This window comes from Aythya ferina (assembly GCF_964211825.1).
Source record: "Aythya ferina genome assembly, chromosome: 15".
Taxonomy (NCBI): Eukaryota; Metazoa; Chordata; class Aves; order Anseriformes; family Anatidae; genus Aythya; species Aythya ferina.
In genome coordinates this window covers 13,508,224-13,535,288 of record NC_140314.1, presented here as the reverse complement: position 1 = coordinate 13,535,288, position 27,065 = coordinate 13,508,224, and the positions used below count along the sequence as shown (strand labels likewise).

General features: G+C 48.1%; 1 protein-coding gene across 2 annotated transcripts in view; it reads right to left on the bottom strand.

Annotated features, from left to right (window-relative positions):
* The window catches only part of CARHSP1 (calcium regulated heat stable protein 1), a 34,072-nt gene extending 10,420 nt beyond the window's left edge, over positions 1-23,652 (bottom strand). The window contains exons 1-3 of one of the 2 annotated variants that reach the window (XM_084536864.1): positions 23,508-23,652; positions 6,632-6,824; positions 3,822-3,944 (exon numbers count right to left, since the gene is read on the bottom strand). In XM_084536864.1, coding sequence (XP_084392990.1) covers positions 3,822-3,944; positions 6,632-6,824; positions 23,508-23,637 — 446 coding nt within the window. In that variant the 5' untranslated portion in view covers positions 23,638-23,652. Of the gene's footprint in view, positions 1-3,821; positions 3,945-6,631; positions 6,825-18,730; positions 18,847-23,507 lie in introns of those variants that run through there. The other variant, XM_084536865.1, reaches the window with a different exon arrangement.
* Positions 23,653-27,065: the final 3,413 nt, after the last annotated feature.

The window sequence follows — 27,065 nt, the reverse complement described above, 5'->3', positions numbered from 1 at the left end:
CATTTCGAGAGAACTGCAGGCTGCCCTGGCTCACCGTGCACTTCTGTGTAGCTGCACCTCTTCAGTTCAAAGGGGAACCAGCCCAACACAGCGTCTGGGTTGGGTTTTAGTAACACAGTTCTTCTCTCCACTCCTCAGAGCTATCTGTTAACACAGACAAAGCCACACTGACAAAACCCCTTCAGTAATTGCTTTCTAAACTGACTTTTTTAGGCTGTATTTCCCCATACCCGATAAATCCAGCTCCCCAGTAACACAGCTTTGCTGCAGACTCCATTCATAAACCACACCCACACAACAGAAGCACAGTATTCACCTTGAACTCCAGCAGATACTGAAACTAAAAATTTTGCAATGCCAAATGAAGGAGCGAGAGTTTGAATGCCACATGCCACACATGCTTGAATTTATTTTTAGGCTAACACTCATTCATTTATGGAAATGTAAACATCATGTTAAGTATAATTAGCTTCCCCCCCCCTTTTTTTTTTGTAAGATATGGGAAAGAGAGATTCCATTTCACAGAAGGCATTTCCATTGAAGTGTAACCTTGCTTCCCAAAGCTCAGGGGGAAAAAATTATTCTTTCAAATTAAATTTTTATGTTTAAAATCTTATTAACCTGCAAGATTGGCAGCTGCTCCTGATGCTCAGAGCATTCACTGATCACCACAACATAGAGCCCTCTGCTGTGTTCTTCACAATCTTACTGGATCTAAACTGGCAGACCATTGTAATCATGTTCCTGAAATCCTAGCTTTCAGGAAGAACTGATTCAGCAGAAACAATCCTCTTTCTTTTCACAAGTAGATGTCTATAACACACTGAGACAGTGAACAGGTTGATGTCTATCCCACATCCAGGTTTAACCTCGGAAAACACCTAGAAAAGCACTGCATGACAAACCTAAGCAGTATCTCAAAACCCACACTATGCACAGAGTCATTGGAGTCTTCCCGAGACACGGTGATGGTTACAGCATGCTGCTGTAAAAAGCAATTCTCATTAGTAAAGAGCAACATTTCTAACTCACAGTGAACTCCACTGAAATGAAAGACATTATTAATTCATCTTTCCAGTGCTACCTTGCACCAGAATTAAGACAGTGATACCATCACCCTCTAGCACTAAAAGCTGTTTCCAACTAATTCAGACACACTCAGAGTAATTAAAGAATAATAACGTGCTGAAAACTTCAGTACTTTGATGATAGCACTTTGTAATAACATGTTCAGGCAGAAACATCAGCTATGTTTGAGTCTAAGCTCTGCAATTATTCCTATATAGAATATCCTAAAAATTATGGCCCGGTCCTGGTTCAATGTAAATAAATAAATAAATAAATCCTGTTGACTTCAAAGGAGGAGAATTTAGCCTAGAAGACTTGCATAAAGTGCATCCTTCAATCTTACAAAATTCATATGAACTTACCTTGCTAAAACATCTCTGAAAGAGCAAGAAAAATAGTCTTTGAACGCATTAATTATATGCTTAAAGAGGAAAGACATCATCCACCTGCTATGGAGATGGAAGGAGTGAAGGGTCATAAAGCAAGGGAGAGGGAGGTTAAACATCAGAAACAATTAAGAACCAGGTCTGTTCTTTATAGGAAGAGATCAACCAGGGAGGCAGTGGACCCCATCACTGGAATTGTTAAGAGGAGGTTGGGAAATGCATCTGCCAGAAAGGCACATGCACCCTCCAGCAGCAGGCAGGGCAGAGGAGGTCCCCTCCAATCTTCTCATCTATGGTAAACAGAAGACCCCTGCTCTGTTTTAAGGGATCTGCTGTGCTACAGAAAAACTGCAGCATGCCCTGCTCTGTACAGAGTGACACAGAGACGGGCTGTTCTCCACCAGCACAAGAATTACACTGAAATGAAGCAATTAAACCTGAAGAGAAGCAGCATGGCCTGAGGGCTAGGACACCAAATTGAGACCTGGGAAGCCAGAGCTTAGGCTGAAGCTGGAGCTTGCCATGCCCTGCCCATGCATCAGCTCTCCCCCCCTCATCCTTTATCTACTCCAGCTTTTTGTTGCAGGGGCAGGCTGAGGGCATGGCCGAGTGAGGGTAAACAGAGAACACGACACACGTCAGCAAAATAAACATGCTGAAAATACATCAAGAAGTGCGATTGCTCATGAACTTTTACAACCACAATGACTTGTTCGATACTGTTTTTAGGATAGATCAATTGGGTGGAAGAAAGGGGAAAGATGGCACGCCACATCCAGGCCATATTCATTTAAATATAGTATAGAGATGGCTCAGAGTCAAAGCGTTTTGAAAGCATCCAGGATTGATACGGTTAGTAGCAGAGCCCACAAGAGGGGCCACCTGTGAGATGGGGCCTCTCACACAGGCCACTGAAAGCACTGCAGTCAAAAAATAACCTTTATAAAAAAGTCATATAGGTCCTCAGCATAGGAGACATGCTGGGGTCTTAAACAGAAACAGTGAAATGGAGTGGGATTGAGAGCAGGAGCAGCACGTGTACCCAGAATGGTCCATCACGCAGTAAACATTTCAGAAAAATTGGAAGAAGGCCAACGTGCTCAAAGGACACATGCTAACCACATGAGCAGGAAAGATAACTGGGGCCACCTGGATAATTTGGTAAGGCTTCTATTGACTTACCACCGGATAACCACTCCAAACAAAAAACGAGGATTATACAGCTTCAACATAGTAAGCAATAGGCAGATTAAACATGGTGACAGATCTAAAAGAGGTTACTGGAAAATAAACATTCAGTGATCTTAATACAGGCCCGCAGAAAACAGTTTCAGCCTCCATGCTGGTGAACATCTCAATCTGGAAACAAATATAAAATTGTCTACTAAATGCTGCAGATGAGCCAAACAAATAAAGACGACAGCGTGGTCACAGAGCAATCTGGATGCCTTGGCAAGCAGGGCCTGTTCCAGTCAGATGTGCTGCAGTGCAACCAAATATGAAGTCATGTATCCGGGAGCCAGGAATGCAGACCCTGCTGCCAGGGGATGACAGACTGCATCTGGGACTGCACCAAACTCTCACACTGCAGAGGATGCAGAGGTCAGAGCAGATAAGCAATTCAGCAGAAGACTAGGGATTAGAAGGGCTAATGCTATTATGGGACATATAGAAAGAGAAACAGAGCAGGAGCGTGGAAGAGATTTTTATCTCTGTATCCTGAAACTATCCATACATTTATATTCATTATTTTTAAGTGATATTTAAATCCTGCAGCACAGTTAGAAAAGAAAAGATTGTTTTAGACTGGAGAAAAAAAATGAGGAACTTGAAAAGTTCAATTTTTCAGAAGGTATATTCAGAAGTGATAAATCTGTGTTCAAGGAAAAAAAGCGGGGGTACTAATGAACCTGTTAACAGAGAAAGTTTAGCCATAAACTGCTTGAGACTGAAGCTAGGCAAATTACTTTTCTTAACAGTGGAGGTAATTAACCTTTACTTTAGTAATGATACAAGCAGTGCAAAAGTAAAAAGTGAATTTTCAGTGTCAGAAAACTTTAAATTAAAGCAGGGTACGGCCTAGATGATTTGCTTCACATAAATGCAAGCTTCTTTGTTTGGGTGAAATCACACAGCTTATTCTAAGAGATCTAACAGGATCATCTACAAGTTCTCAACTGAACAGATTTATAATAGTACTGGCAGTCAGAGATTATGCTGTTCTTTTTCCGTAACATCCACAGAACTGCTCTGTGCTAAGATAAGGGTGACAGATTACAAACCATTCTTGGCACGTGATGTGTCACAAGCCTTCCATAATCAAGGCAAACTGGAGCTCCAGCTTCCTCAGTGACCCGGACAACTTACTCAGAAATGTGTACGAAGATGTCAGGTCCTCCATCTGCGGGGGAAATGAAGCCATGGCCTTTGGAGCGACAGAAGCATTTGCAGACACCTTTGTAGATGGGGCCCTCCGATGCTCTCACAGTTCTGCAAAAACATAGCAGACAGAGTGGTTTGTTGCTGAGCGGGGACGTGACAGCTTCAGCTGCAGCATGTCTAGCAAGGCAGCACAGCCAAGTCCCTGCTTGCCCCCCAGTGAGTGTGTTCCTCTGCAGCAACTGTTCACTAGTGTCAGGCTGCACACGTTCTGCCTGTAGCCTTTTGAAAGTGGGATAAAAGCGATGAAGATGTTGGCTAAAATTATAATCCATCAGTTGCCATCTTGAGTCCATCTACTGCATCGTCCTGCCTTTTCTCAGACACCGTATCTGAACGTAAGCATTTTATATATTATAGGAGTTCTGGCAGTCCAGTGTACATCTGGGTGCTGTGTGCACTTCCAGAAGCTTACAAATAAGCGTGTGCATGTGCTATGGAGAGAATGCAGTGCATGAAGGCACACATGAATGTCTCTGTATGTATGTACATAAGTACACGCACACCCTTCTGCAGGCAATGTCTGCTGCTATCCTGCCAAACTCGGATCAGTGAAGTCAGTATTTCACCTCCTACTGACTCCAGCAGGCTAACTGGTATGGACAACACCCATACTCAGGGCTGATCTCTTAATCCACTGTCATGAGGCTTGTGTTTAAGATGACACTGATTTTAGACAAACCCTTTGGATGACTTACCACCATCAAGAAAAACAACTTACATGAACCCATCCTGACAATTGTGTGATTAAATCCCTTCCCCCCCGCCCCATTAAATATACTGAATCTTCAGAGATCCAAATTCAATAATTAACAAAGCCAACTGTCTTAGACATCTTACATAGTTTACACGGAGGAGTTACTAAATCAGGACCTTCTTGCGACATGATTATCCAGTAAGTTACTTCCATGTTAGAAGATGATTTCTGTGGGACATTTTTAACCAAACCCTCAGTAAGAGATTGTGGTGTTACTGGTTATATGCATTGAGACAGTTTTGAGATTACTTCCATAAGGTTTCAAGTTTCCTGAAGTCTTAAATAATTAAAAAACAACAACAAAAAACCAGCTCTGCTGCAGAAGTTATATTAACATTAAAGAAATTGGAGTTGAAAGGGTTAAATTTCCATTAAATCATTTCATTTCCAGTTCTATAAAGCTGTCGACACACCTGAACCCCCCCAAGTGCTCATTACACAGAAAAGCACTCACTGCCCTAAATAAGCCATTAAAGCTCAATTGCATCTTTCAAGGAGACAAAGCACTGTGAAGGATAAGACCCCACACTTGCTAATGAACCAAAATTAAATAATCCCACTGAATAATAAACCACTGCCTGGCACATTTGCCTTTTCCATACAACTGTGAGGCTAGGGCTCACTTAAGCCTCTTGTTTAAAGACTAGACTACAAAAAAAAAAAAAAAAAAGCATTTTGGTTTTCAGGGCTAGCAAATACAGCAAGATTTCTACACTAATTAATGATTAAAGAACTATGGGAGCAAAATAACCAAATTCTTTAATTTTGTAGGAACAAGACTAAGATTAACAACTCAGAAGAATAACAAAGAGTTCATCAGTAACACCACTGAGACAAGCTAGTCTGGAACTGGTTTTTAAGGTCAATCCCAATTATCAAGTCCATTATGTTCTTTTCAGCAATATACTTTCATTACAAAGTTTATGGTATCTGAAGCCTTTCAGAACAAAGTAAAATTCTCTTCTGCTGCTGCTGCGTTTTCACCTCATTTTGAATAGAGAGATGACACAAAGCATCACTGAAATTTATCCACACATTTTTAAATACCGCTTTTGAAGAAAAAAGCTGGGTAAAACTGCAAGGAGAAAAAAAGAGGGAAAAAACAAATAAACATGCCAACTAAATTATGTAGCACAGAACAGGCTAGTTGCTGGGTTGAGATCTTGTTTCTAATGTTTCACTGAGCACTGCCAGACCACCCATACACAGAGGTAACCGTAGGACTGTGCCAAAGACACAAAGGATTGACCAGAGCTTCACGCTGTACCTGCAGACAAGAAAGCTTGGGGAAAGCTTACCTCTGCTGTAGGATCACCATCTCTAATGACTGCAAATAGCAACACACCTTGTTTTACGAGAAACTACATAATTTTACAGAATCAAAGAGATTAGCCTTCATATCTTGAAAACCAATGCATTCTTTTACATGTCTGTTTGAACAAACCCCAGATGTTAAAGCTGCATTAAAAAGAAATGAGCCCTCTGACAAGTGCCATGGTCATGAACCAGCCCTGACTGATGGCAGCACAGGTGTCAGGGGTGAAAGAACTAATCCTTCAGGGGTGGTGAAGAGATTAGGTCAAAGGAGGAGGTTGGGCTGATAAAGAAACACTGTTGAATGATGGGAACTGGTCCACCAAGAGCCTCAGCTCAATGCACAAAGTGGAGCAAAACTTAAGAGGAATCTGTTTTGAAGAGCCTCAGTATATTTTCCTCACCCTCTAAATCTCTAGTCTTAAAGAGGGGAAAATACTTCCAATATTCTTTACCCAAACAGAGTGTAGAAGAACTACAGGCAATTTAGACTAACAAATCTAGTAGGATTAGAATACTGGGGGGGGGGGGGGAAGAAAATAGCAGTAAAATTCCAAAGCATCTTCCAGACACAACAAACTCCCCCCCCCTTCACCCTGGTGAAAGCAATCTGCCCAGAAGCAAACATTTGGCTGTGCCTACTAAATGCAGTTTCCCCAATACTCACGCTGAAAATGTCCTGGTCCGCCGGGTGGGCAGCGGACTGGGAATGAGGTACCCTCTCATGGGAGACGGGGAGCGATCTCTTGTCCTGCGATTTTCAGGCAAATGAAGGGAACTGGGTGAGTGCACAGAGGAGGAGGACTGCTCCAAGGTGGGTGAAGTGGTGTCAGAAGACATTCCTGACGCCTGAGAAAAACCTAGAGAGAGGAAGAGATCTGACTTAGCCCAGAATGGAATTTTTCATATAAAGTCACAAATTCTTCAGCTTAGGATTTTGTAAGAATATGACTCATTTCCTGCAGACGTACATGCAGACATAGTTGCAGCAAAATCTCCTGCTCTGTGTCAGTGAGTTCAATTTGTTTATTTTTTTAGAGAGCTCACGGCTTTTGTAAACTGTAGAAGGCAGCTCCACTGAAAACAGATCACTTTGCAGCTAACCCGAGGTATTGTGTTTTGTTTCCTCCTGCCTCCCTTGCAGGCAATGGCTCCCAAAGCAGAGCTCAGCCCCAACATCAGGCATCAGCGTGCCCCAGGCAGGCCAGGTTTGACAGCACTGCAAAGCCTCCTGTAAGTGCACACAAACAGGTGCTACAAGAAAGAACCACCACAAGAAGAAATGCAGGAATACAGGCTACATCTCCACTGCTGGAGGTTATCTTCACTGTGCAATCACCAGTGCTAACTTCATTCACTGTGGCTGCTGCCCAGCTATTAGCACACCTCCAGCACAGCTTGTAACACCTTCAGCTCGACTGGAAGATGAAAATGACACAAGTGCTCTTTAATTCACTTCAGCTGGGGTCAGACAGTTAGTTTACTCTGCCAGGGATGGGGAATGTGTGAAGCCAGCAGAGCTGGAAGGCAGTGGCTGACTGCACGGAGGTGAACACGCCGGCCTGCAGACCTGGCAGACACCACAGGGTGCTTTGGGGGCCTACGTCTGCTATGGTCTTCCTACAACTACTCTGTGAGTGCATTTGGACTCCCCACTACCCAAGCCAGACTTCCTCTTATTCACGTCCTAGAGCAGGGGAGGAAGGTCCCTTTCTCAGCACAGCAACAGTGACACATGGCTCATCGCACAGCACGCAAAACCCAGAATCCATGAGAAACAGCAGCACTTCTGCATACGCTTACAGGTGTAAGCAGGGACAGATAGAAGAGAAGTAAATCAGCACTGCTCTGCTATTACTGTGCAAGGCCCCTTCCGATGTGGAAGGGGAATAAGCAATTCAAAATTAACCTATAACCCACCACATTCTTATTTAAGAAAATCTAAAAATAACTGGATGAGTTAGCAAAATATGTGGTGATCTGGGTCAAGAAAATAGCACGAAGGCATGAAAAGCTGTCTTTAGGGCCAATAGTCTCACTGAACTGCCATCTCTCATCACCATTTTGCACCCTCCTTTCCACACCCACACTCCCCAGCCCATGAATTATGGAGTGGATCCCTCACACAACATTTGACATGAAGCCTTCTTGTCAATGACAAATTCCCATTACTTCTTCCCGAAACTAATAACTAAAATTAAAAAGGCCTCTTAAGAATGAAGTCACCAGGGAACAAAGGCTTTTATGTTTAATTGTTCAGGGTGCTGAGAAGGTGGAAGTGGATAGTCATGTTCCCTCGTGTACCAGCTTGAGCTTTCCACCCTGCTCTCAAGCACAACAGCTCAGCTGGAAACAAAAGCATGGCTTTAAATTGTTTAAATACGGATGGCATTTGCAATCCACTCAATAATGCCCTGCCCAGCATTACGGCCAACATTCAGCTGCGACCAAGAGGATAACACCAAGGGGATGGGATTTTCCAAACCTCCTGGAAAAAGGCTTGCTGCACTGGCTGTACGTGGAAGTCTCATCAGAGTTTAGAAGGCCTCTGCTCTGGGCATCTTGTTGTCAATGAAAGCATGCTATGAATTTGCAGGACTATAAGAAGTTGCAGGAAAAAAAATGAACAATTAAAACTGCATTCTGACAACTCAGCACCTGATCTGAGCTTTTGCATGAGTGAGAACGCAGCTTTCACAGAACCACACGCTTTCTCTCATCTAAATATAAAGCAGCTCGTCAGGTGATGAGCAAAGTGCAGATCTCTTCCCCCGTCTGCAGCAGGGTAGTCAAGCCAACCACAAAGTGCTGTCGGTCCCCATCCTAAAACAAGGGCAGAGAGGCAGAATTTTCCCTCCTTTCTTTACAACACAGATGAGCCACAAATATTTACAAACAAAGCAGGCTAAAAGGATTTAGAAGAGCGCTAACTTAGGCGACTGTTCCCATTTATGATAGTTTGTGCGTCCTCTGCTCTGTAGACACAAACTAAAACGTGGTGTGGAACACGAAGCACTGTTTCGCTGTACAAATAGCCTTTTGTTCTCTGCCCACAGCCCTGGCAGATGAACAGCCTCGTAACTTCGGCCCCACGAGCCCCTGACCATGACGGGAGCCCTGTGGGGGCGGACGCGTGGAGGCCGCAGCTGGAGGCCGCCCGCCCACCGCAGCGAGGGGCACAGCTCAGGGACAGGGCAGGTGCTGGCAAGCGGCTGTAGGAAGCCTGTGGCTTAACCAAGGACTGCTATTTTAGCTTATCTGTTACCATGACGTTGTACGTGCACGGATTCACCTGACGGCATTCCTGAAGGAGCAGGAGCGCTGCTGAGGAGACGCCGGGGCTGGGCCGCGTTGACACGGGAAGCCACCAGCAAATGCCCGAACCCAAACCCGCATCCCCAGGCCTCCCGGCCTTCCCCTCTCCTGCAAGCCTCGCCTTCCAAATGCAGCTACCAAGAGCTTTCACAGAGGATTTTCTGATGTTGTCTTAGGCTCTGAACTGAGCCCTGCAATGCAAGAACCGCCCTCAGACAGCTCGCTACAAGCCCTCCTCAGCAGCACAGCTTCCCCTCTTCGTCACTAGCTGAGCACACCTATTTTGCACACATCGTTCACCAGCCCAGCATCTCCCACCCCGTTTGGCTTTCCTCCATCCCTCCGGTCCAGCCACAACCCTCCACCTCACCATGGTGATGAGGACGTGGCACGAACCCCACGCAGAGCCAACAGAGCACCCCAGCTGGCCTCCCCCGAGCAGCCGGAGCTCTACAGCAGCACCTCGTTGCTGCCCAAGGCTGAGGCTACAGCAGAGATGAGGGACACTCAAGACAGTATCTGCCTTCTCCTCGAGCCAGCAAAATATTTACCTTCCAGCACTTGCAGAATGAAAGCAACGTGACGCAAGGTGGTGATATTTTCAGGCTCCCTACTTCAGGAAGCTCTGACCACACGCCACCCTAGCCTTACGTCTGCCCGTATTTCAACATGCGGTGCGTATCTTTGAGCAACACAGATTTGTTTTTGTTGTTATTTAAAAGCTGTAAGAATGCGCCACTCTAAAATATAAATTAAATACACCCTGGAAGCATCATGGAAGTAATGGGCTAATTTAGCATTTCAAAGCTTTTTTTTTTTTTTTAAAACCACACTTTTTTCAGAAAAAGTGGCCAATGTTTACACAAAGAACTCAGAATATCATCTGTAACTGGTGACCTACAAAGCACAAGTTGCAGTACATGCAGGAAAATAATATGAAAATTTTCTATGAAAATATAAATATTTCCATGAAAATGATATGAAAATAAGAAGGTTGGTGGCATGTAAGTGCCACTATCATTTCTCTATTTATCTATACATTGGTCTTCAATTTTGCTTTAAATCTACCCCATACCACTAAAAGTACCCCAAATATAGCTGTATGGGGGAAGTTAACTGTTCTGAACGGCACCCCAACACCACCAAGAAAATCCAGTCTGACTTTCAATTAAAGGAATTGCCTCAGAAAAAGCCAGAATGGATAGGACAGGGTGCCAGGCTCTGGGCAACCTGTCTACAAACAGTTTCCTTTTCACGCACCAGGCATCACAACACAAGCAATACTTTGGAGACCCATCCTGCTCCAGAGCACGCTTCCCAAGCAGCGCATCCCTCACCTTCATGCACTGAAAGCAGAGGCACACGGACACTGCTCCTCCCTTTACCTTGCTCTGATGAATGTGAGGGCGCTGAGCTCCCAGCGGTGGCCCCGCTTCTTTTAAAGCAGTACCTGGCACCTCTCCCAGGCACCTGATCCCGACTCCCCCGCAGCACCAGACCAGTTCCTTGCCAAAGCAGCTGAGGCTAACTCAGACCCCAGAGCCCGGGAGGATCCCCCCGCCGCAGAGCATCACCGCGATCCTCCTGCGTCACAGAGTTCAGCACTTACAAAACACGCAATTATGAAACAGCCGGGTCAGAAAGCTTCCCTTTCCAGCTTAGCTTGCCTTGCCTATGACCAACTTTCCACAATTAATACTGGCATTTCAATTAACACAAACGCAGAGCAGTTGCGACACACGTGTGATGTGTCAACACAGAGGAGTATGGTATAAACATTATGGTTTCAGCAGGATGCAGGAGAGCGTGCACAGTGATGACCTGGCAGTTCAGAGAAGCCAGGACATTGCCCAACTGTCCCCACGTCCAATAAAAGCCTAATTATGAGGTAACCAAAATACAACTAGGAAAATTCCTAGTGCTCATCTACACATGCAGATTAGTTTGGATTAGAACAGGGGTGAGTTTAAGCAGCAAAAGCTATTCACAGCCAGCCCCAACAGCTGGCACCCTTTCCCCAAATGCCGTGGCTGCCCTCGTGCTCCTCAGGACTCGCTGAGTCCTGGAGCAGCGCTGGTGGGGCAGCACAAAGCAGCCCCACACAGCCCAGGCCACAGAAAGGGGTGGCAGGGGAACCACAGCAGCAGCAGCCCATGAAGTACAGAGGAGGACTTCTTACAGGTCACCACTTTGCACTGTTCACATAAGCAGCCAGATCTACTTTTTAAAAAATGCATTTTGGTTAAGGATCAGAGCAGACAGTTGGATTAAGTACACGTTTCAACTGGTTTATGGTTATAAAGAAGGCCATACAGTGATACCCCGTGTGTCATTCTGTCGAACATACTGGGGAATCAAGACCCTCTCTTGCTGGAAAGCCAGTACTCGCTGGGATTGATACTGCTTAAGCTTCTTGCTCCCAACTGCCCAGCACACCGACAGCCAGGGTTCTTCACCTGCAAGCACACGCAGGAAGCTGTACCCAGCTGAGTGTGCCAGCTGCCACAGGTGACAGCACTCACTAAGATTTGCCTGAAGGAAGAGCACACAAATTAACAAAGTATTGAACTGGGGGGATGGAAAACTTTCCCTGGCTCATGGCCAGCTCGGAAGAGCAACGACAGGTCCTGGATGAACATCCTGCTCTGGGCACTCTCCCCAGCGCAGCTAGTGGCAAGGACAAAGACAAAGATGACATTTTATGCCATGCTTTTCCCCCAGTAACATGCACTTCTTGTTGGAATCTGCTCCAACTCCCTTCTGGTTGTTACTATTCATGCTAATTGGTGCATGCTGATCAGAAGCAAGTGCTGCCCACTGACTTCAGTGCCTGCACACACACATTGGCTACTGGTAAGTATTTAAATAACTGTTACCTGCAATGCTAATAACTTTGCTTTGCTGTAGTACAACCAAGTTGTCCAAGACAAGGCAGGGACAGCAGGAAGAAGGGTGAATCTCACCAGCACTCAGCATACCTGTGCTGTCACAGCTGCAGGTACAAGGCCATGAGAACAGTACAAGAAAAGCATGAACACAGCAGGTACTGCCCCAGCAGCTCTGAGAGTCCCTGCCTCATCAGCTGGGGAAAATACTGCAGCGCTGCAAAGAGCAGGCCCCTGGCATTGCCAAGCTAAGGCTGGAAGGGGCTGAGCTGCTGTCTGCACGGCGTGAGCCAGTCCTGCACACAGAAAGCCACTCCTGAGGGGTGAGCACAGGCACCTCCATTGCTCAGCTGCATCACGCAGTGGCGATGCAACCTTTTCTGAGGTGGCATCCAAACCCACGGTAAGTCTGAAGGCTGTGCATGCAGCTTCACTCCCTTGCTCATGCAAATCCATTCATGCAAATCCCCGGGTTACAGAGCGCTGTGCCTGAAATACGTCTGGGGGGCAGATGTGTGCACTGGCCCTGCATTGCCTGCAGGCTGCCTGCACCTGGGAAGGACACCGCAGCCTCTCACCAGCCAAACATGATAGCACCAGGTGGGAGCCACCACGGTGGGAACAATAATGCCCTCCTGCATGCTGCTGGGGCAAGCCAAAGGAGCAGACCTCAGCCAGTCCGAGGCACAACTGCTGGCAGGTCATAAATCACCATTCCTGGACTACCAAACCGTGACGCTGAGCCAGCAAAAGCCCAGGGTGTGACATCCAGCACCTTGCCTCCCCTTCAGCCTGCCAACTGTTCTGTGTGAACCGCCAGCCTACAAACCCAATGGTTTCTGCAGCAGCGCAGTGATGCCGTGTCACAGAGCTGCCCAGATACTTGCTAAATCACTGCCAGGCCAAGAGCAGCAGCACATGCATCAACGCCCAAAGCTCTGCTCCAGCCACTCTTCTGGAGCCAAGGACACGACAGGAGTACACCAACAGTATGAGCTGGTTTATCCAGGCAGAAGTTAGTCTTCGGGTGTCTCACGCAGGCTGTAATAAAGGGAAGGCAAACGAAGAGAGATCACAGAGACTGCAGTCACAGAGGGAACAGCAAGAAGATTTTCAGTCTGACACTTGTGGCTACCTAGGTCAAAGCGTAAGGTGAGCACACCGGGTATTTACCCTCAACATGTTTCCAGCATCCCATGGTGTACAGCTTAAACAAATGCTAAACTGAAGGTGACACAGGGGTATTTAACAACATCCTATCAATTTTTTCAGATCCCTCCAGAGCCCACACAGTCTTTTAGCACCCACAGTATCCTGTGGCAAAGAGCCCCACAGCTCAACTATCACATGAAATAAACATCTGCTTAGAGGACAGTGAAGGGAAGCTCCTCTTACAAAGACATTACGAAAGAACAGAGCTCAGAAGACAGATTAGCAAATAAGGTAAGGAAAGGCAAGGGAAGGGAAAGGCATAATACACACCAGACAATAGAGGCATTAGCTCAGAGCAGCACACAGGGAAGGGTGCAGGCTTATTCATAAATCAAGCCTTAAATTTTCAACCAGAAGAGTCACAAATGGTGACAGACAGAAAAAGGGGCTACAAGCTTCTTTCTGTTCTTTTCCCCCACTTTTAAACTTCCAACTACCAAAGAAAAACCTTATGACCTTTTAAAACATCTTCGGATTTCTAAATCACCCCCGATTTGACACTTGAATGGTTGCCATTACTTTTCCTTAGACAATAAACCCTACTAGTATTAAATGCTTCTAAAGAATCCACTCGTCAATGATTTAGCTGGTTTTGTGTGGACCAAGCCCAGATATTATCTATTCAATGTTTCAGGGTCTCCAGCAAAGTGCCACCGTGCTGCTCACACACTAGCCTAGCCTCTTGCCCCCTCCATCACACCTCAGTTAACAAAGGCTGAGAACTTTGTTCTTGGATAGCAGAGGCAATATTTAATACATCTCATCCTATTCTTGCTAAACAGGCATCAAAAGTGCTGAGCTTCTGCCCTTCCCAGATGAAGTACAACACGTGGCTGAACAGGGAGCAAGCATCTTCCTTCCAGCACTTGCTTTTGAGCTCTGCAGCTCAGCTCTTCCTGAAGGGCTTCTGCAAGCCTGAAGCTGTGTTCCTGCCATTACTCCCATCCAGCACGTCCCATGCGAGTTTATTCCAAGATTTATTTCATTTCAGCTGAAAATATTTATACCAAAACATGAGTAATCTCTCTTAAAGTGTCTGAGCAACTTAGCGCTCATCTACAAGGCAAATGGCCTTACGCAGTGTCGTGCTGTCGTAGCCTGGTTATACATATGTAAATCCTTCCGTGCTTCTGAGAAGTTCTCCTTTCAGCCTTCTCACATCACAAAACTTCAACCACGATTACGGGTAAGTTTGTTCATGTGCAACTTTGAGCCTTTTAAGGCTACTGAAATCCCCTGAAATATTTATGTAGCTCAAGTGTTTCTCAGAACAATTAGTTCACTGTTTTCTCCCTAATCAACATTTTCAACAGGAAAAAAACAGATCACATTAGAGAGCTCTATAACCATGGAAGTTTATGAGGCACACAAGTATTGCCAAAGGAAAAAATACTCCTCTGAGGATATTCCATCTGCCAGCATTACAGCAAGAGGCACGTTGTAGGGCACAGAGTAAGAAACCACTCACAAATGACTCAGTCCTCAAGGCACCCACAGACCCCAGACTCCTTTTTGCCAGGCCTGGCTCTGTTTTCTGTTATCACCCTCCAGTCTCAGCGCCTCACAACCCTACGCTTCATTGCAAACACAGCAGGTTAGAGGAGTGGGCTGGTAACAGAACAGGAACCCTGCTCCCCCCAGAACACTCACGCTTCATGGTGGCTTGTTCCCACTCAGCTAACAGTTCTGCGAACATGGAACAATCAGAGCACAAGTGAAAAAAAAAAAATTAGAAGGTCAGAAAACACCAGGAAAGGCTTAAAAAGTTCAATGTGCAAGAGCAAGGGATGATCTGGCGCATCCAGCTCGGAGCAGGAGTGGGGAATGGCTGGTGTGAACCTGCCCCAGGTCCGAGAGAGCTTTGCGACGTGGCCCTGAGGCACACACCTCGGTGTCCTCGCTGCCTCAGCTCCTGTAGCAGCGCTTTGCAGCAGCAGCGCTAGGACTGGCCACGTCCCCACAGACCTCGGGACACAAAAACCTGCACAAGTCCAAGAGCTCCGTCCAGCTGATGACATCCAACTGTGGCACCCGGCTCCAACCCAGAGCTGGTCTCACTGCAGGCTGAGCTCTTCCCAGGACCTCCAGTCCTCAGGCCACCATCTCTCCAGGCAGCAGCAGCAAGGTGCAGCAAGGTGCCAAGGTGCCTGCTGCAAGACCACGAAACTCCCTGCCAGCAGTCCCATGCTCTTTGCTGAGAAGTAGATCAAGGCCACGGATCCTCACGCTCTGGGTCAGGGAATACAGCTCGTGCTCCACCAGGAGGTAACTTGGTAACACTGATGAAGCACTTCATGCTTCCTTCTTGGCTCTCAGGCTGAAATTGTCTCAGCTCATTTAAAATTTACAAGACAAGCACTACAGAGATACACACATTCCACAAGTCTTATTTTTCTTTAAAAATACATAACAAACCACTTGCAAAATAGAAACCATTTTCATTTTACCTTATGTCTAGCTAGACCTCTCCTCAGCTCTGTCTGGGCAGCACCACCAGCCTCACAGCAAGCTGTTGCTGTCGATGGATCTTTGTGGTCCACAGCGCTGCCAAACAGGTAGTGCCTATGTGGGGTAATCAAATCTGTGATTATATGAGTAGTCACAGAGCCACAGCACACACCCACTGCGCACAGCCTCCCAGGCTGCTTCAGAACAGCAGCCACTTCAATAAACACCTTGAGCCCTTCAGGACCCAGGTGTTATACAAATCCTCTGCCACATCCCTTTGGCCAACAGTTTGGGAAACACAGCTGATAGCACCCTGTAGATTTCTAGGGGGGAGAAAAAAGAAAAAGAAATCTCTTCAGTCTCAAAACTCTGTCTGGCAGTACTGGCAGTCCGGAGTCCAGTAGGTCTCCTGTAGGCAGTGTCCCGCTGTTATCTGACTGATGACAAAATGGACCTGCAGAAGTTTCATTGCTTTCACTCGGATTACCATGCGTGCAAAAACGAGTTTTTCTTGCTCAGCACATCCACTCTCTGCATTCAGAGCCAGTTCAATGACAAAGGGAATGGTTTTGTGCTCTACAGCCTGCAAAATCGCAGAGCCAGCACAGGCATGTGGATTTCATGTCTACTTACGCATCAACAAAACTATTTACCACGCTCTGATTTTGAGAGCCACGGCTCCAGTGATGTGCTGGAAACGTACGGAACAGGACAGAGCTGTCCAGAATCACAGATGCTGGAAGTGTTATTTATGCCTACTGAGCTAATGCTCAAAAGCGAACAAGACAAAGCTGGGGAACAGGCAGCACATGCTTTTCAGGGAAGGTACAAAAAAAAGTAAAGAAGATTAAAAAGCATCAACTGATACAGTCAGAGAAAAAGCAGACAAATCCTGACACGTATGTCCTTCAGGTAGGAAGATAAAAATCCATACAAAAGAACAAATTTAACAGAAAATCTTGCTAGCCCCCATATTGAAGCAGTTATTATCCCAAAGAGCCGAGCAGACTTCAGTGCAAGCACAGAGGGAACAGGCAGACAAGCAGAGTGAACACTGCACAGGACAACTGCTGGGAGTGCCTTTATGAAACACTCTTGATTGAGCTCACCCGTCCGGCCACATGCCAGCAGTTACGTGCCCTTAAGAAGCCAGTTGTTCCCAATTTGCTCACTGGGAGCAGATAGCAACCTCCCCACGCGTGCAGCCCCACACGCCAGTTACAGCGGAGGAACCAGACCTGCTAACGTGGTGCCAGGGTGGGAGAAGCCAATAAACCATCCAAACCTAGAAAACCACATGCACTGAGCAGGGAACAGCCCACGGATTACTGCAGGAGAGCTGACTCCCTGCTTTGGGGTCACTTGAGACCAGGTTGCAATGGGAAGATCTCCCATCCCTGTCCCTTGGGCAGTGCGGGCAGGGTGCAGGCAGCAGGGGGCTCAGACAGAAGGCTGGCTGCCCACAGGGACAGCTGAGCCCCAAAACAAGCCTTCCACACACACCCAGAGTGCAGGGCGAGCAGCCCAGCCATAAGCAACCCACAGCATCCACAGCACGGGACATGCCAAAAGGGCTCTCGGGGAAAATCTTTTTGGACACCCATGACCTGCAGCCCAGCGCACCCTGCCCTGAGGGCAGGGACCCGCACACAGCCTTCGCTTTGGCAAGCAGGCAGGAGCCACACTTGCAGCCAGCAGAAAAGGGCTGCTGGGGTGCTTTTTACTACAGCAGCCCCGTGCACACAGTGCTGGGTGCAGCTCCTCCTGCCCATGAGTGTTTGGCACTGTGTGTGAAGGCCTGCAGCAAGCCTGGAACCCAGCAACATCCAAGAGATGTTTGAGAGCAGTGAGGAAACAAAGGCAGGGAAGTGCAAAGCAGCACGTTATTTTGTCCAGACCAACGTTTTGCATGAAGCCTGATGTTACAAATATAGGAAACCTCAGGTAAGCTCGCACATCTGCCTGCCTTGAGAGCAAGCCACAAGCCCAGAACAAGTCACATCACGGCACTGGGAAACCGTGAGCGCGCGTGTCTGGTGGCCTCACCCTAGTCTTGGTGGCCAAGGGATCCCGGGCTGCACAGGTCCACATCAGCAGGGAGAAAGTTGATCCTCAGGGTCTGTGCCAGTGAGGGAGGCAGCACTGCAGCCCCGCCACACCAGAAGCTTAAGAACAAATCTAACTAGATCCCAGATCCCTGTTGGACCAGGCTCATGAGTGTTCGGCAAAAAACTTCTCTCCCAACGGGGCTGCGGTAAACACCAGGACAGCTCTGCACTACCCGTGCTCCTTATTTTGCCCCTCTGGGGGGATTTCCAGGACAGGTTTGGCTGCAGAAAAGACAAAGGGACGGAAGGGTGGGAGAGGTCAGCGTGTGAAAACGTAGGCAGCAGTACAACAACACCGTAACGCCGGGATGCTGCCAGGTGCAGCCCCGGTTGGCTCCAGCAGCAAGCTGCCTCTCCCAAAGTCCTGCTGCTGTGGGTAAAAGACATCGCATCACATCTCGTGTCCCCAGGAGGGACCTTTCTGGCCTAAATTTTGCACTGGGAAAAATAAAAGAAGGGGGAGAAAAAAAAATAAGCAGAAGACAATGGAGTTGCATGGAACATTAACAAGAAGTTAATATTTATCAGCTAGAACCTTTGTTCTATGTGTCCGAGAGAGTAATTTTTAGGACCCTGCCAAGGTCCTTGGAACAGGAAAGGACCTTGCAAAGGCAGCCCCTCTGCATGGAAAAAACATGCATAATTATTAGAAACTTTTCAGACCTAAGATCACTTTGCAGACACTTTCCATAACACCACAGAGCAGAAAGCAAACACAAATATTCGCTCTATTCACTCTTTCCTCTACTGGTGAAAAGAAAAAGCCAACACATGAAAAACTTTCAGAACTACTCCTACCAGTCTCCATCAGGAAGAGGCTCCTTGAAAAGGCAATCGCCACATTTCACAATCCTGGTTGTTAGATTTACTCCAGTTACTGAAGGAACAAAGTCACGATCTACACAGCCCAGCAGAGTTTGCCTGTCCCGGCTGCCACCCGCAGCAAGCCGGCGGGCTGGGCACGTCCCTGCCTTGTGGGCCGGGTGAAAAGAGCCCAGATCATTTGTTTACTCCGCAGCAACAGGTATAAGCTCTGTAAACAGGACATTCTCTTGCATTGTGGCTTTTTTTTTTTTTAAGCAGTTACATTTCCTCTTTCAAGTAATTGTCAAGAAGTTGCAGTCACGACTGTGGTTTATTCTAATCGAGCAGCTGATGTAACCGAAAAGAAGCAAATGCCCCGGACCAGCTTTCTCAAATTGTATCACGCAGAGAAAGCCACCAGACAATCACCAGGAGGGCAGGAGCTCATAAAGCAATCTAGTCCCTATTGCTAGAGTGCCTTGGTCAACTTGCCTGGCTGTGCAATGCAAAGCAGACGTTAAATGTGCACTAACATCAAAACAAGACTCCTCCCCGCAGCTAGAAAGGCAAGATTTAATGACTATTTCCCGGGCAGCCTTTGAAACCGCACCGGCAAAGAATTGGAAAGCCTGGGGAAAGCAATGCTGGCAGCCCCCCAGTGCTGCAGCCTACCTGCTCCTTATGCCAGCAGTCAACGGGGTGGGCAGCCCACGAGGTCCCACCCTAAGCAGCAGCAGCATGGACTTGGCTTTTTTTCTTGGGCTCAGCCTTAGCTCTTAACGCCCTGCCGCCTCCAGCCGGCTGCTGCCCATGAGGCGTGGCAAAGGATCAGGGCGGTTTAATATTCAAGGAAAAGCGCTGGGTCAAGGCTCTCTGCTTTCCTCTGCCCTGCACAGAGCGTGCTGTGATCAGATCGGGCACACAGCCATCGCGGGAAGGAGCAGGGCCACGCAACGCGGCGCACGCCGCCGTCCCTGCTTTTTCCAGAGCGCTGTACCGGAGCCCTCCTCCACCGCAGCGCTCTCAGTGGAAAGCCACCCAGGGGTGTACACAAAACAACGGCAGGTTATTTTGTTTGCTCAGTGCCTTCTCACCTCCAATACCTGGTCACCTCTCGAAGGCAGGCTGCAGCTCAGTCCCAAGCTTACCTCCCCAGCCCCAGCTGCTCCGTGAAATGCCTGCCCACAGGGCAGCAGGCAGAATGATCCCCAGAACCGCCCCACGGGAACCCAAAGGCCACGCTCACATTTACTGCCCTTGAATCACCCTGGTATTTAAACAGTGCTCAAGACCTTCACCCTCTCTCCAGCTCCTCCCTGGAGAAAGGCAGAATTCACGGCGAGCGTTAGATGAGACTACGGAGCCTAACACGCTGTGGGTCACAAATTTTATGTCCATTTCCCTACTGAGGCTGCTACTCAGTTTCCAAATTGCATCCATAATGCAGCAACCTCTTAACACCAGTGTCATTACTCCCCAGAAACTCAATCAGTTGTTAAAAAGGATGTCTTGGGTTACTTTATTATTTATCTCTATCTCAAATTAACCCAATGAGAAAAGCAGCAGTGCAACAGCCTCAGGCCAGCGCAAATACAGAACGAGCAAACCTCTGAAATCAGTCGGATTATAGCGTCAGGAGAACCACTGGAATAAAAGCAGAAGTGGGATGGGGTATTTCAGGCTGTTTAAACCCTGTCCATTAGTGTGAGGTCAGGCTCCCAGGGCAGAACCCATGCCCCATTTTCCCGTAAGCCCTATGGCCAAACCAGAGAAGATGCAACTTGACTTGCATGGTGTTTTACAGCTTCCCCGGGGCAGAGCAAACAGAAGCATCATTTTAATGCATTCCACATGGCCTACAAATAACAGAAATGAAAGCCAAGTAAGTGCCTTCCTGCGCCACGCAGAGAGGGAACGCATCAGCTCGGGTCCTCTCCCAGCTGCACCTCGCAGCTGACACCAAAGCTGGCCCGGTGCTCCAAGGTGCTGCCACGTGACGGAGCGCTTCCAGCTCCTGGCCCTTCACATTTTTTTTTCTTAGTAACCAGCTGAGTGGGGAAAAAGCAAAGTCTGCCTCCAAGTGAGCTTGCTCACGCTTGTTTACAGAAAACCTTGCTCCACGTAAGAGGCAGCTGTTTGTTCTCAGGAAGGGGAGGCCGTGCAAGGAGCCACGCTGCAGCAGGGAGCGCTGAACGCCGCTGTGCGCAGCACCGTCTTTGTTACTGCACAGGCACCGCTCAGCGCCTCCCTCAGCGCTCTTCCTCCCAACCTGGGCTACACGACACAAGGTACATCCGCACGCCCCTTGGGAACGATGAGAAGGGAAGAATCCTGAACCCACCTCCTCGCTAGCAGAGGGCGGCTCAGAGGAACAGAATTACACAACTGAAAGAGCAGAAAGCAGCGCGAGGCGTAGCTGCTTCACGCAGCTCCGAATTCCCCTCTGCAGCCCCCAGAGACAGCCCAGCCAAACAGCAAGAACGGAAACAAGCTGGTCAGGAGGCAGAGGAAATTAAGATTACTGAGCTGTCGAGGGGGCTGCCTTCTACACGGTGGAAAGACAATACTAGACTGAGACAGACGGAAGCAAAACAACTACGTCTACCCTGCTCCGAGAGAAAAGAGAAAGCAGGCAGATGAATGCTTCCTATTTTCCATTTTATCTGAGCTATGCTGTGGAGTAACATATCATGCAAACACCACTTTGTATCTCTCAGTTCTCTCCCGTATTTCAAGCTGATCCATTTTGTTCTCCACTACAACCTGTTGCTGGAATCAAGAGTTGTGTGTGTGTTATTTTGGGGTTTTTGTTTTCTGTTTTTTTTTTTAATTGCACAGGGAGGAGAAAAAAAAAATAAAAGGCAGAACATTTCATTGCTTTTCTACTCGCCAGAGACTGCCAGCCCTCAGCAGCACGGAGCCCTGCTCCCAGCCCCACTGCCCAGCAGCCCCAGGTGAAGGCAGCTCCTGGCCCCAGGGCAGGGCTGTGACCACCACACACAGGACTCGCTTACATCAGGAGGAAGGTGACAGATTTTGCACTTTTTCATACTAAATACCTGTCCCCAGACTCTCTCAGAAACCCCCCAGATGAGGGGCAGACCAGTCACCAACTCTTGCCACCAGTACCCAGAGTATCTGTCAATGTAGCTTTGAACTGGTTCAGCCTCATCATATTTTGCTAACGTTGGGTCCTCAGCAGTCTTCCCTCCTTCATGTTTTAAGCAGTTACCATCCCTCCCCGCTGAGTCTATCCCACAGGCAGTAATCCAAAAATGGTTCCTGGCAGAAATATAGGTCAAATACAGATGAAAAGTGAAATCAGCAACAACTTTCCCCCTGAAGCCACTCCAGCCACGACCAGCCTGCTGGCCGGTTTCTCTTTTCTCACATTCCTGAACAAGACTACTGCCATACCCCCACCTCCACACACACGTTATCACACTGTAGCGGTAACTTGACCGCTGTGGTTTAGCCTTTCTAATTCCCTCTTAGAAATTACATCCACCGGCTCTTCCAACATCACGCACCTCTGCCCTCCAGGTTCCCCTCACCCCTCTGCACTCACCCACCAGCGACGTGTGCCTGGGGACCGTGCTGAGCACGGAGACGAGCAGCCAGAAGTCAGCATTACCTCGCTTTATCAGGCTGCTTTCAAATTATTTGCATGCACATATTTCTGCGTGTATGTGCACACAAGTAAAGGAGAGGATGTTGCTGCTGGAAATAAATACACCCAGGGGCAAAGCTACAGCGAGTGACACCTGGGGCGGTGAGGGGGTGGCTGCGGCCAGAAGCAGGTGCACAGGACGTGCAGGGACAGAGGTGACACAGCAGCGTGGGTGCTGGTGTCACACACGGGTGCCCTAATGCACACAGGGGCAGCAGGACCAGGACCAGCTCCAGACCCAGCGCTGCTCCTGCGGGAGCCGCGTTTTGTCTCCTTTTGCTCCTCACGCAGCACGTGAAAATCCCATCGCCACAGGACCGGGACGTCTTTCCTACGTTTCCTTTGGCACACTCAATTTCTGTAAATGCCTCAAGTCTTCCAATACGAATACCTGTGGGGTTTTTGTTTGTTTGACAGTTATCCTTGCCACATGTTAGCACGGCCTCTTCAAGTTTGCTCGGTGCTAAGCCATGCCAGCGGCAGCACACGGCACCGGCCGGCCTCAGAGCACCCAGCTGAAGGAACAAGGGGCGTTTGTCATGAGGTACAAAAAACAGAAGGTGAGGCTTAAAAACACCAGTCGAAAAAAAAAAAAAAAAAGGAACCTTTCAATTTCTCGAAAAATTAGCAGCAGCAGCACGTCAGAGCAGCTTTAAAACGTTCCCAGGCTCTCAAGGAAATCACAGCTGGCACCGCCGAGGGCTCTGCAAACACTTCTCAGAAGCGGCTCGGCAGTTCCAGCACAAACAGCGTCCCGCGGAACTTCGCATCCCCGCCCTGACCGCCGGGCTCGGAGGCACGGCTCCAACGACGAAGCTGGGAGGCTTCTCCCCGAGAGCAGGGAGGGACAGGGACAGGAACAGGGACACGGACACGGACCAGGAGCGACCCAAACGCGGCCGGGCTCCCCCCGCCCCGCACCCGGCTCCGAAGTTCCGCGGGGTCCCCTCAGCACCCGACCCGTCGCCACCCGCCCCGCAGCCCCCCGGGCACCACCTCTCCGAGGGGCAGCAGGGGGGCGCCGAGCCCCCGGCCCCTCTCCCCCCTCCCCTCCCCTCCCCTCCCCTCCCTCAGGCGGCCGCGGCCCCGTTCGCCGCTCACCTCCCCTCGGGCAGGACGGGCTCGGCACGGCCGCGGCGGGCCCCGCGCTATGAGGCGGGTGGGCAGGGCCCGCGCCCCGCCCCGCCCCGCGCCTGACGGGGAGCTCCGGGGCGGCCTCGCTTTTGCCCATTTCGTGGGTTTTTGGAGCGGGTTTTGGCCGCCCGGAGGGCGCGCACCGCACCGGCGGAGGTTGTGGCTGGTGAAAAGAAGCACGCTGGGGAAAAGAATGAAAAGGCAACAGTGGAGAGGAGAAAGGCTGAGAGCTGCCCAGGCTGGGGGAGAGCGCTCAGGGAAACCTTACTGTAGCCTCTCGTTGTGTAAAGGGGGCTGTGAGCAAGTTGGAGAGGGGCCCCTAGGCAGAAATGTTTGGCCACGAGGGCGGCGAGGCCCTTTTCAGGCTGCCCAGGGCTGCGGGTGCCCCATCCCTGGCAGCGCCCACGGCTGGACGGGGTTGGGGCACCCTCAGCTGGTGGGAGGTGTCCCTGCCCATGGCAGGGCTGAAAATTGATGGTCTTTAAGGCCCCTTCCAACCCAAACCATCCCGTGGCGTTATGAAAAGTGTGCTAAAGAAAGGCTGATGTTGCCTGAGAGGTTGGTCAAACCCGATGACTTTCCAGAATAACCCTGGTAAATCTTCCTCGATTCTGCAGTAAGAAGGATGAGCAACTTGGCTGTGGTGCCACCTGCACGTGCACTTAGTACAATCATTTGGACACGTTTGAGGTCTGCATGAACCAGAGCTGTGCAATCTGCCACAGCAGGGCCTGAAGTGGAGCTGCAGCAAGACAACTGATGAGACAACGCAGGATAGTTACAAGGACAGATGCTCAGCTAATCGTCACAGACTCTCCTAGGAATGCAAGGATGACTGAATGATGCTGCATCAGAGAAGCGGCTGTCTTCATCCAGTGTCGTCACCAGAGACCAGCACCAGTTTCAGAGTGCAAGAAGCTGGGCTACAGGTACTACTCATGACCCTCAAAAGATCATTTCAAAGCAAGGTGCATCCACTTATGCCCCAAATTGACATAGATCCTTGTGGAACCTGCAAATTATGCAGAGCTATTATACACATGATTTCTCACCAGTCACCTCACCATGTGAACCAAGCCAAAACCACCATCCAATCTGTTTTCTTGGCTGGCCGGCATAAGGGGTAGAATCCTGGAACAAGTTTTAGCCGTGCTTTTATTTGCGCACAATTTTCCTAGCTGATAATAAGCCACAATACTTTAGAGCATGGTTTCCAGAAGATCACTTAGACACTGAATTATTGTTGTTGTTGTTTTCCATTTATAGATACCAGACAAAGCATGTACTTGTATCATTACAAAGGTAAGATTTACAGAAGGCAGAAGTACAAGTACAAGTTGACTTTTAGCCAACCATAATCAAATAAGAAACAGCACTGTGCAACTTGTGGCAAACTGCCATAAACAAATAGTGACAAGGCTTCCTTTTTTTTTTTTTTTGGGCGGGGGGAGAAATAAGCAAAAGTCCCCTAACAGAGTAGCCAGTGCTTTATCTTAGGGGTCTAGGGGAAACTGCACAACATGAAGTAATCATCTTTCTATGTCAACCACAAGGTCTTCTTTCAAAGTATCTTACCTCTCTGTGTTCTTACCCCTCTGGAAGATAAGTGATAGGACTGATGACTTCTCTTGCTTCAAATATTAATTGTATTCCTGGAAAACTTTTCTGTTTTGCTTTGTGTGGCCAGACTGACTTTTTTTTTTATAGGTGGAGGAGGTTGAAGGGAAAGCATTACGTAAGTGAGCACTGTTCAGAGCAATTCCTCCAGGCACATGGGCTGGGATTAAACCCATGCTTTCCTCAAAAGTTCTGAGTTGTCCCTCTTCCTTTCCCCTCCCTCTCTACTCTTCCCAAACATATGTGCGCAACATGTGGGAGATAATGCAACAATGTATGTCCACAGTCATGAGGCTGTTTTTTTATATTGGATTCTGGGTTTGGGGGACTCCACGTGAGTGTGTGTACATGCGTCACAGTTAGGAAATGCGATTTTGCCTGCTGCTCTTTCCACCAGCTGCTGCAAACAGAGAGGTTCCAGCATCCCCCTGAACTCTGACCTGCCTCCCTCTCCTTTTCCTTTCCCCCAGAACAATTAAATCATGACCAGTTAATCATCTTCAGCTCACATGCCTACCTTGCTCTCTCCGTTGCTGGCGTGGGGTGGACAGCAGGGCAGTGTTGGCTCCTTTCCCAGGACACGGGCAGGACTGGGAACCCTGCCCAAGGCCACTGTTGTCAGCGTGGCCCAGCAAGGCACAGCTCACAGCTAGAAGGAGGGCAGGTGGTGGTCCAGAGCCACTGGGTTCTCCTGCATCTCTCCTTCCCTGCTGCCTGGTCCCCTGCTTACTGAGACATGGCTCTGGGCTCCTGCAGGGACTGAGCACTCCCCTCAGCAATCCTGACAGGGAAAAAAACAGAAGGATTTCTTGATAGCATAGCATCATTATACCACTTTTCATTCATTTAATGCAATTACTTACACAATTTGAGACAAGGAAATGAGTGTGTAGGGGGGAATGTATCAGCTAATGTGATTCATTAGTAACGGTGGGTGAAATACGTCCCTGCGCAGTGGCAAGGATGAGGTGGCTTGAACAGGTCTTCAGTGGTTAGGTGGGTGCTGGTGCTCAACATGCTGTCCACCACTATTAGAACAGCATAAGTTAGTCTGGAACAGCTCACACACCACAAAGGCAATCCTGATTCCCAGTTCCTGCTTCTGGACCAATTTTTGGCACTACTTCATCTACAAGATACGGTTGGCACAAGCACAAATAGTGTAGGCTGGACATGAATGAATTCTGCCTGGAAGTAAGAAGCAGGCTTTCAATGATTAGATTAGATTGTAGCAGAGAATAATAGGAGGAGAAATACTCTTAACTCCTTTGAGATATGAGTGTTCAGATGTGTTCAGAGTGCTCTGTTCCACTTTATGGTCTCATGTCCAGTCACAATGCCATCTGGAAATTGAGCATTGCAACAGCAATGTGCCAAACTCAAAGTATGCAATCCAGCTTTCACTTAAAGCTGTTTACTCTACAACTGGATAGAGTCATTCTATTTTATAAGATCCATTTTTTCATAGCCAGTATCTGACAAGTTATTATATGCTCTCACTATCTTAATCATCTGTAACTTTGAATCATGCTTTAGATTGCTTCTATTCAGTTTGCAGAGCGTAGGAATTGAGGACATCTTTCCTATTCTCAGATAAATCATAGCAGCAGGATCAGGGAAACAAAATGTTCTTAAAGGTACATAAATCTCCTTCCATGGATAGGATTTAGAATTCAGGTAATGCTAATTACAGATAAAAATAAACTTGCAAACGCTTTACATATTTGAAATGATGAAAACAAAGGCCCAAATTGTCATTTGATCATCAATAACACAGCACAGCAAGAATAGCACTAACGTAACCTTCTCAACAAGAACTTAGCCTAACATCTTTCCACCTTTCCCTCACGTGGAGGATTTAGCCCCCAGATTTAGTTATCGTATCCAGAGCATTTTTAATAGCATGAT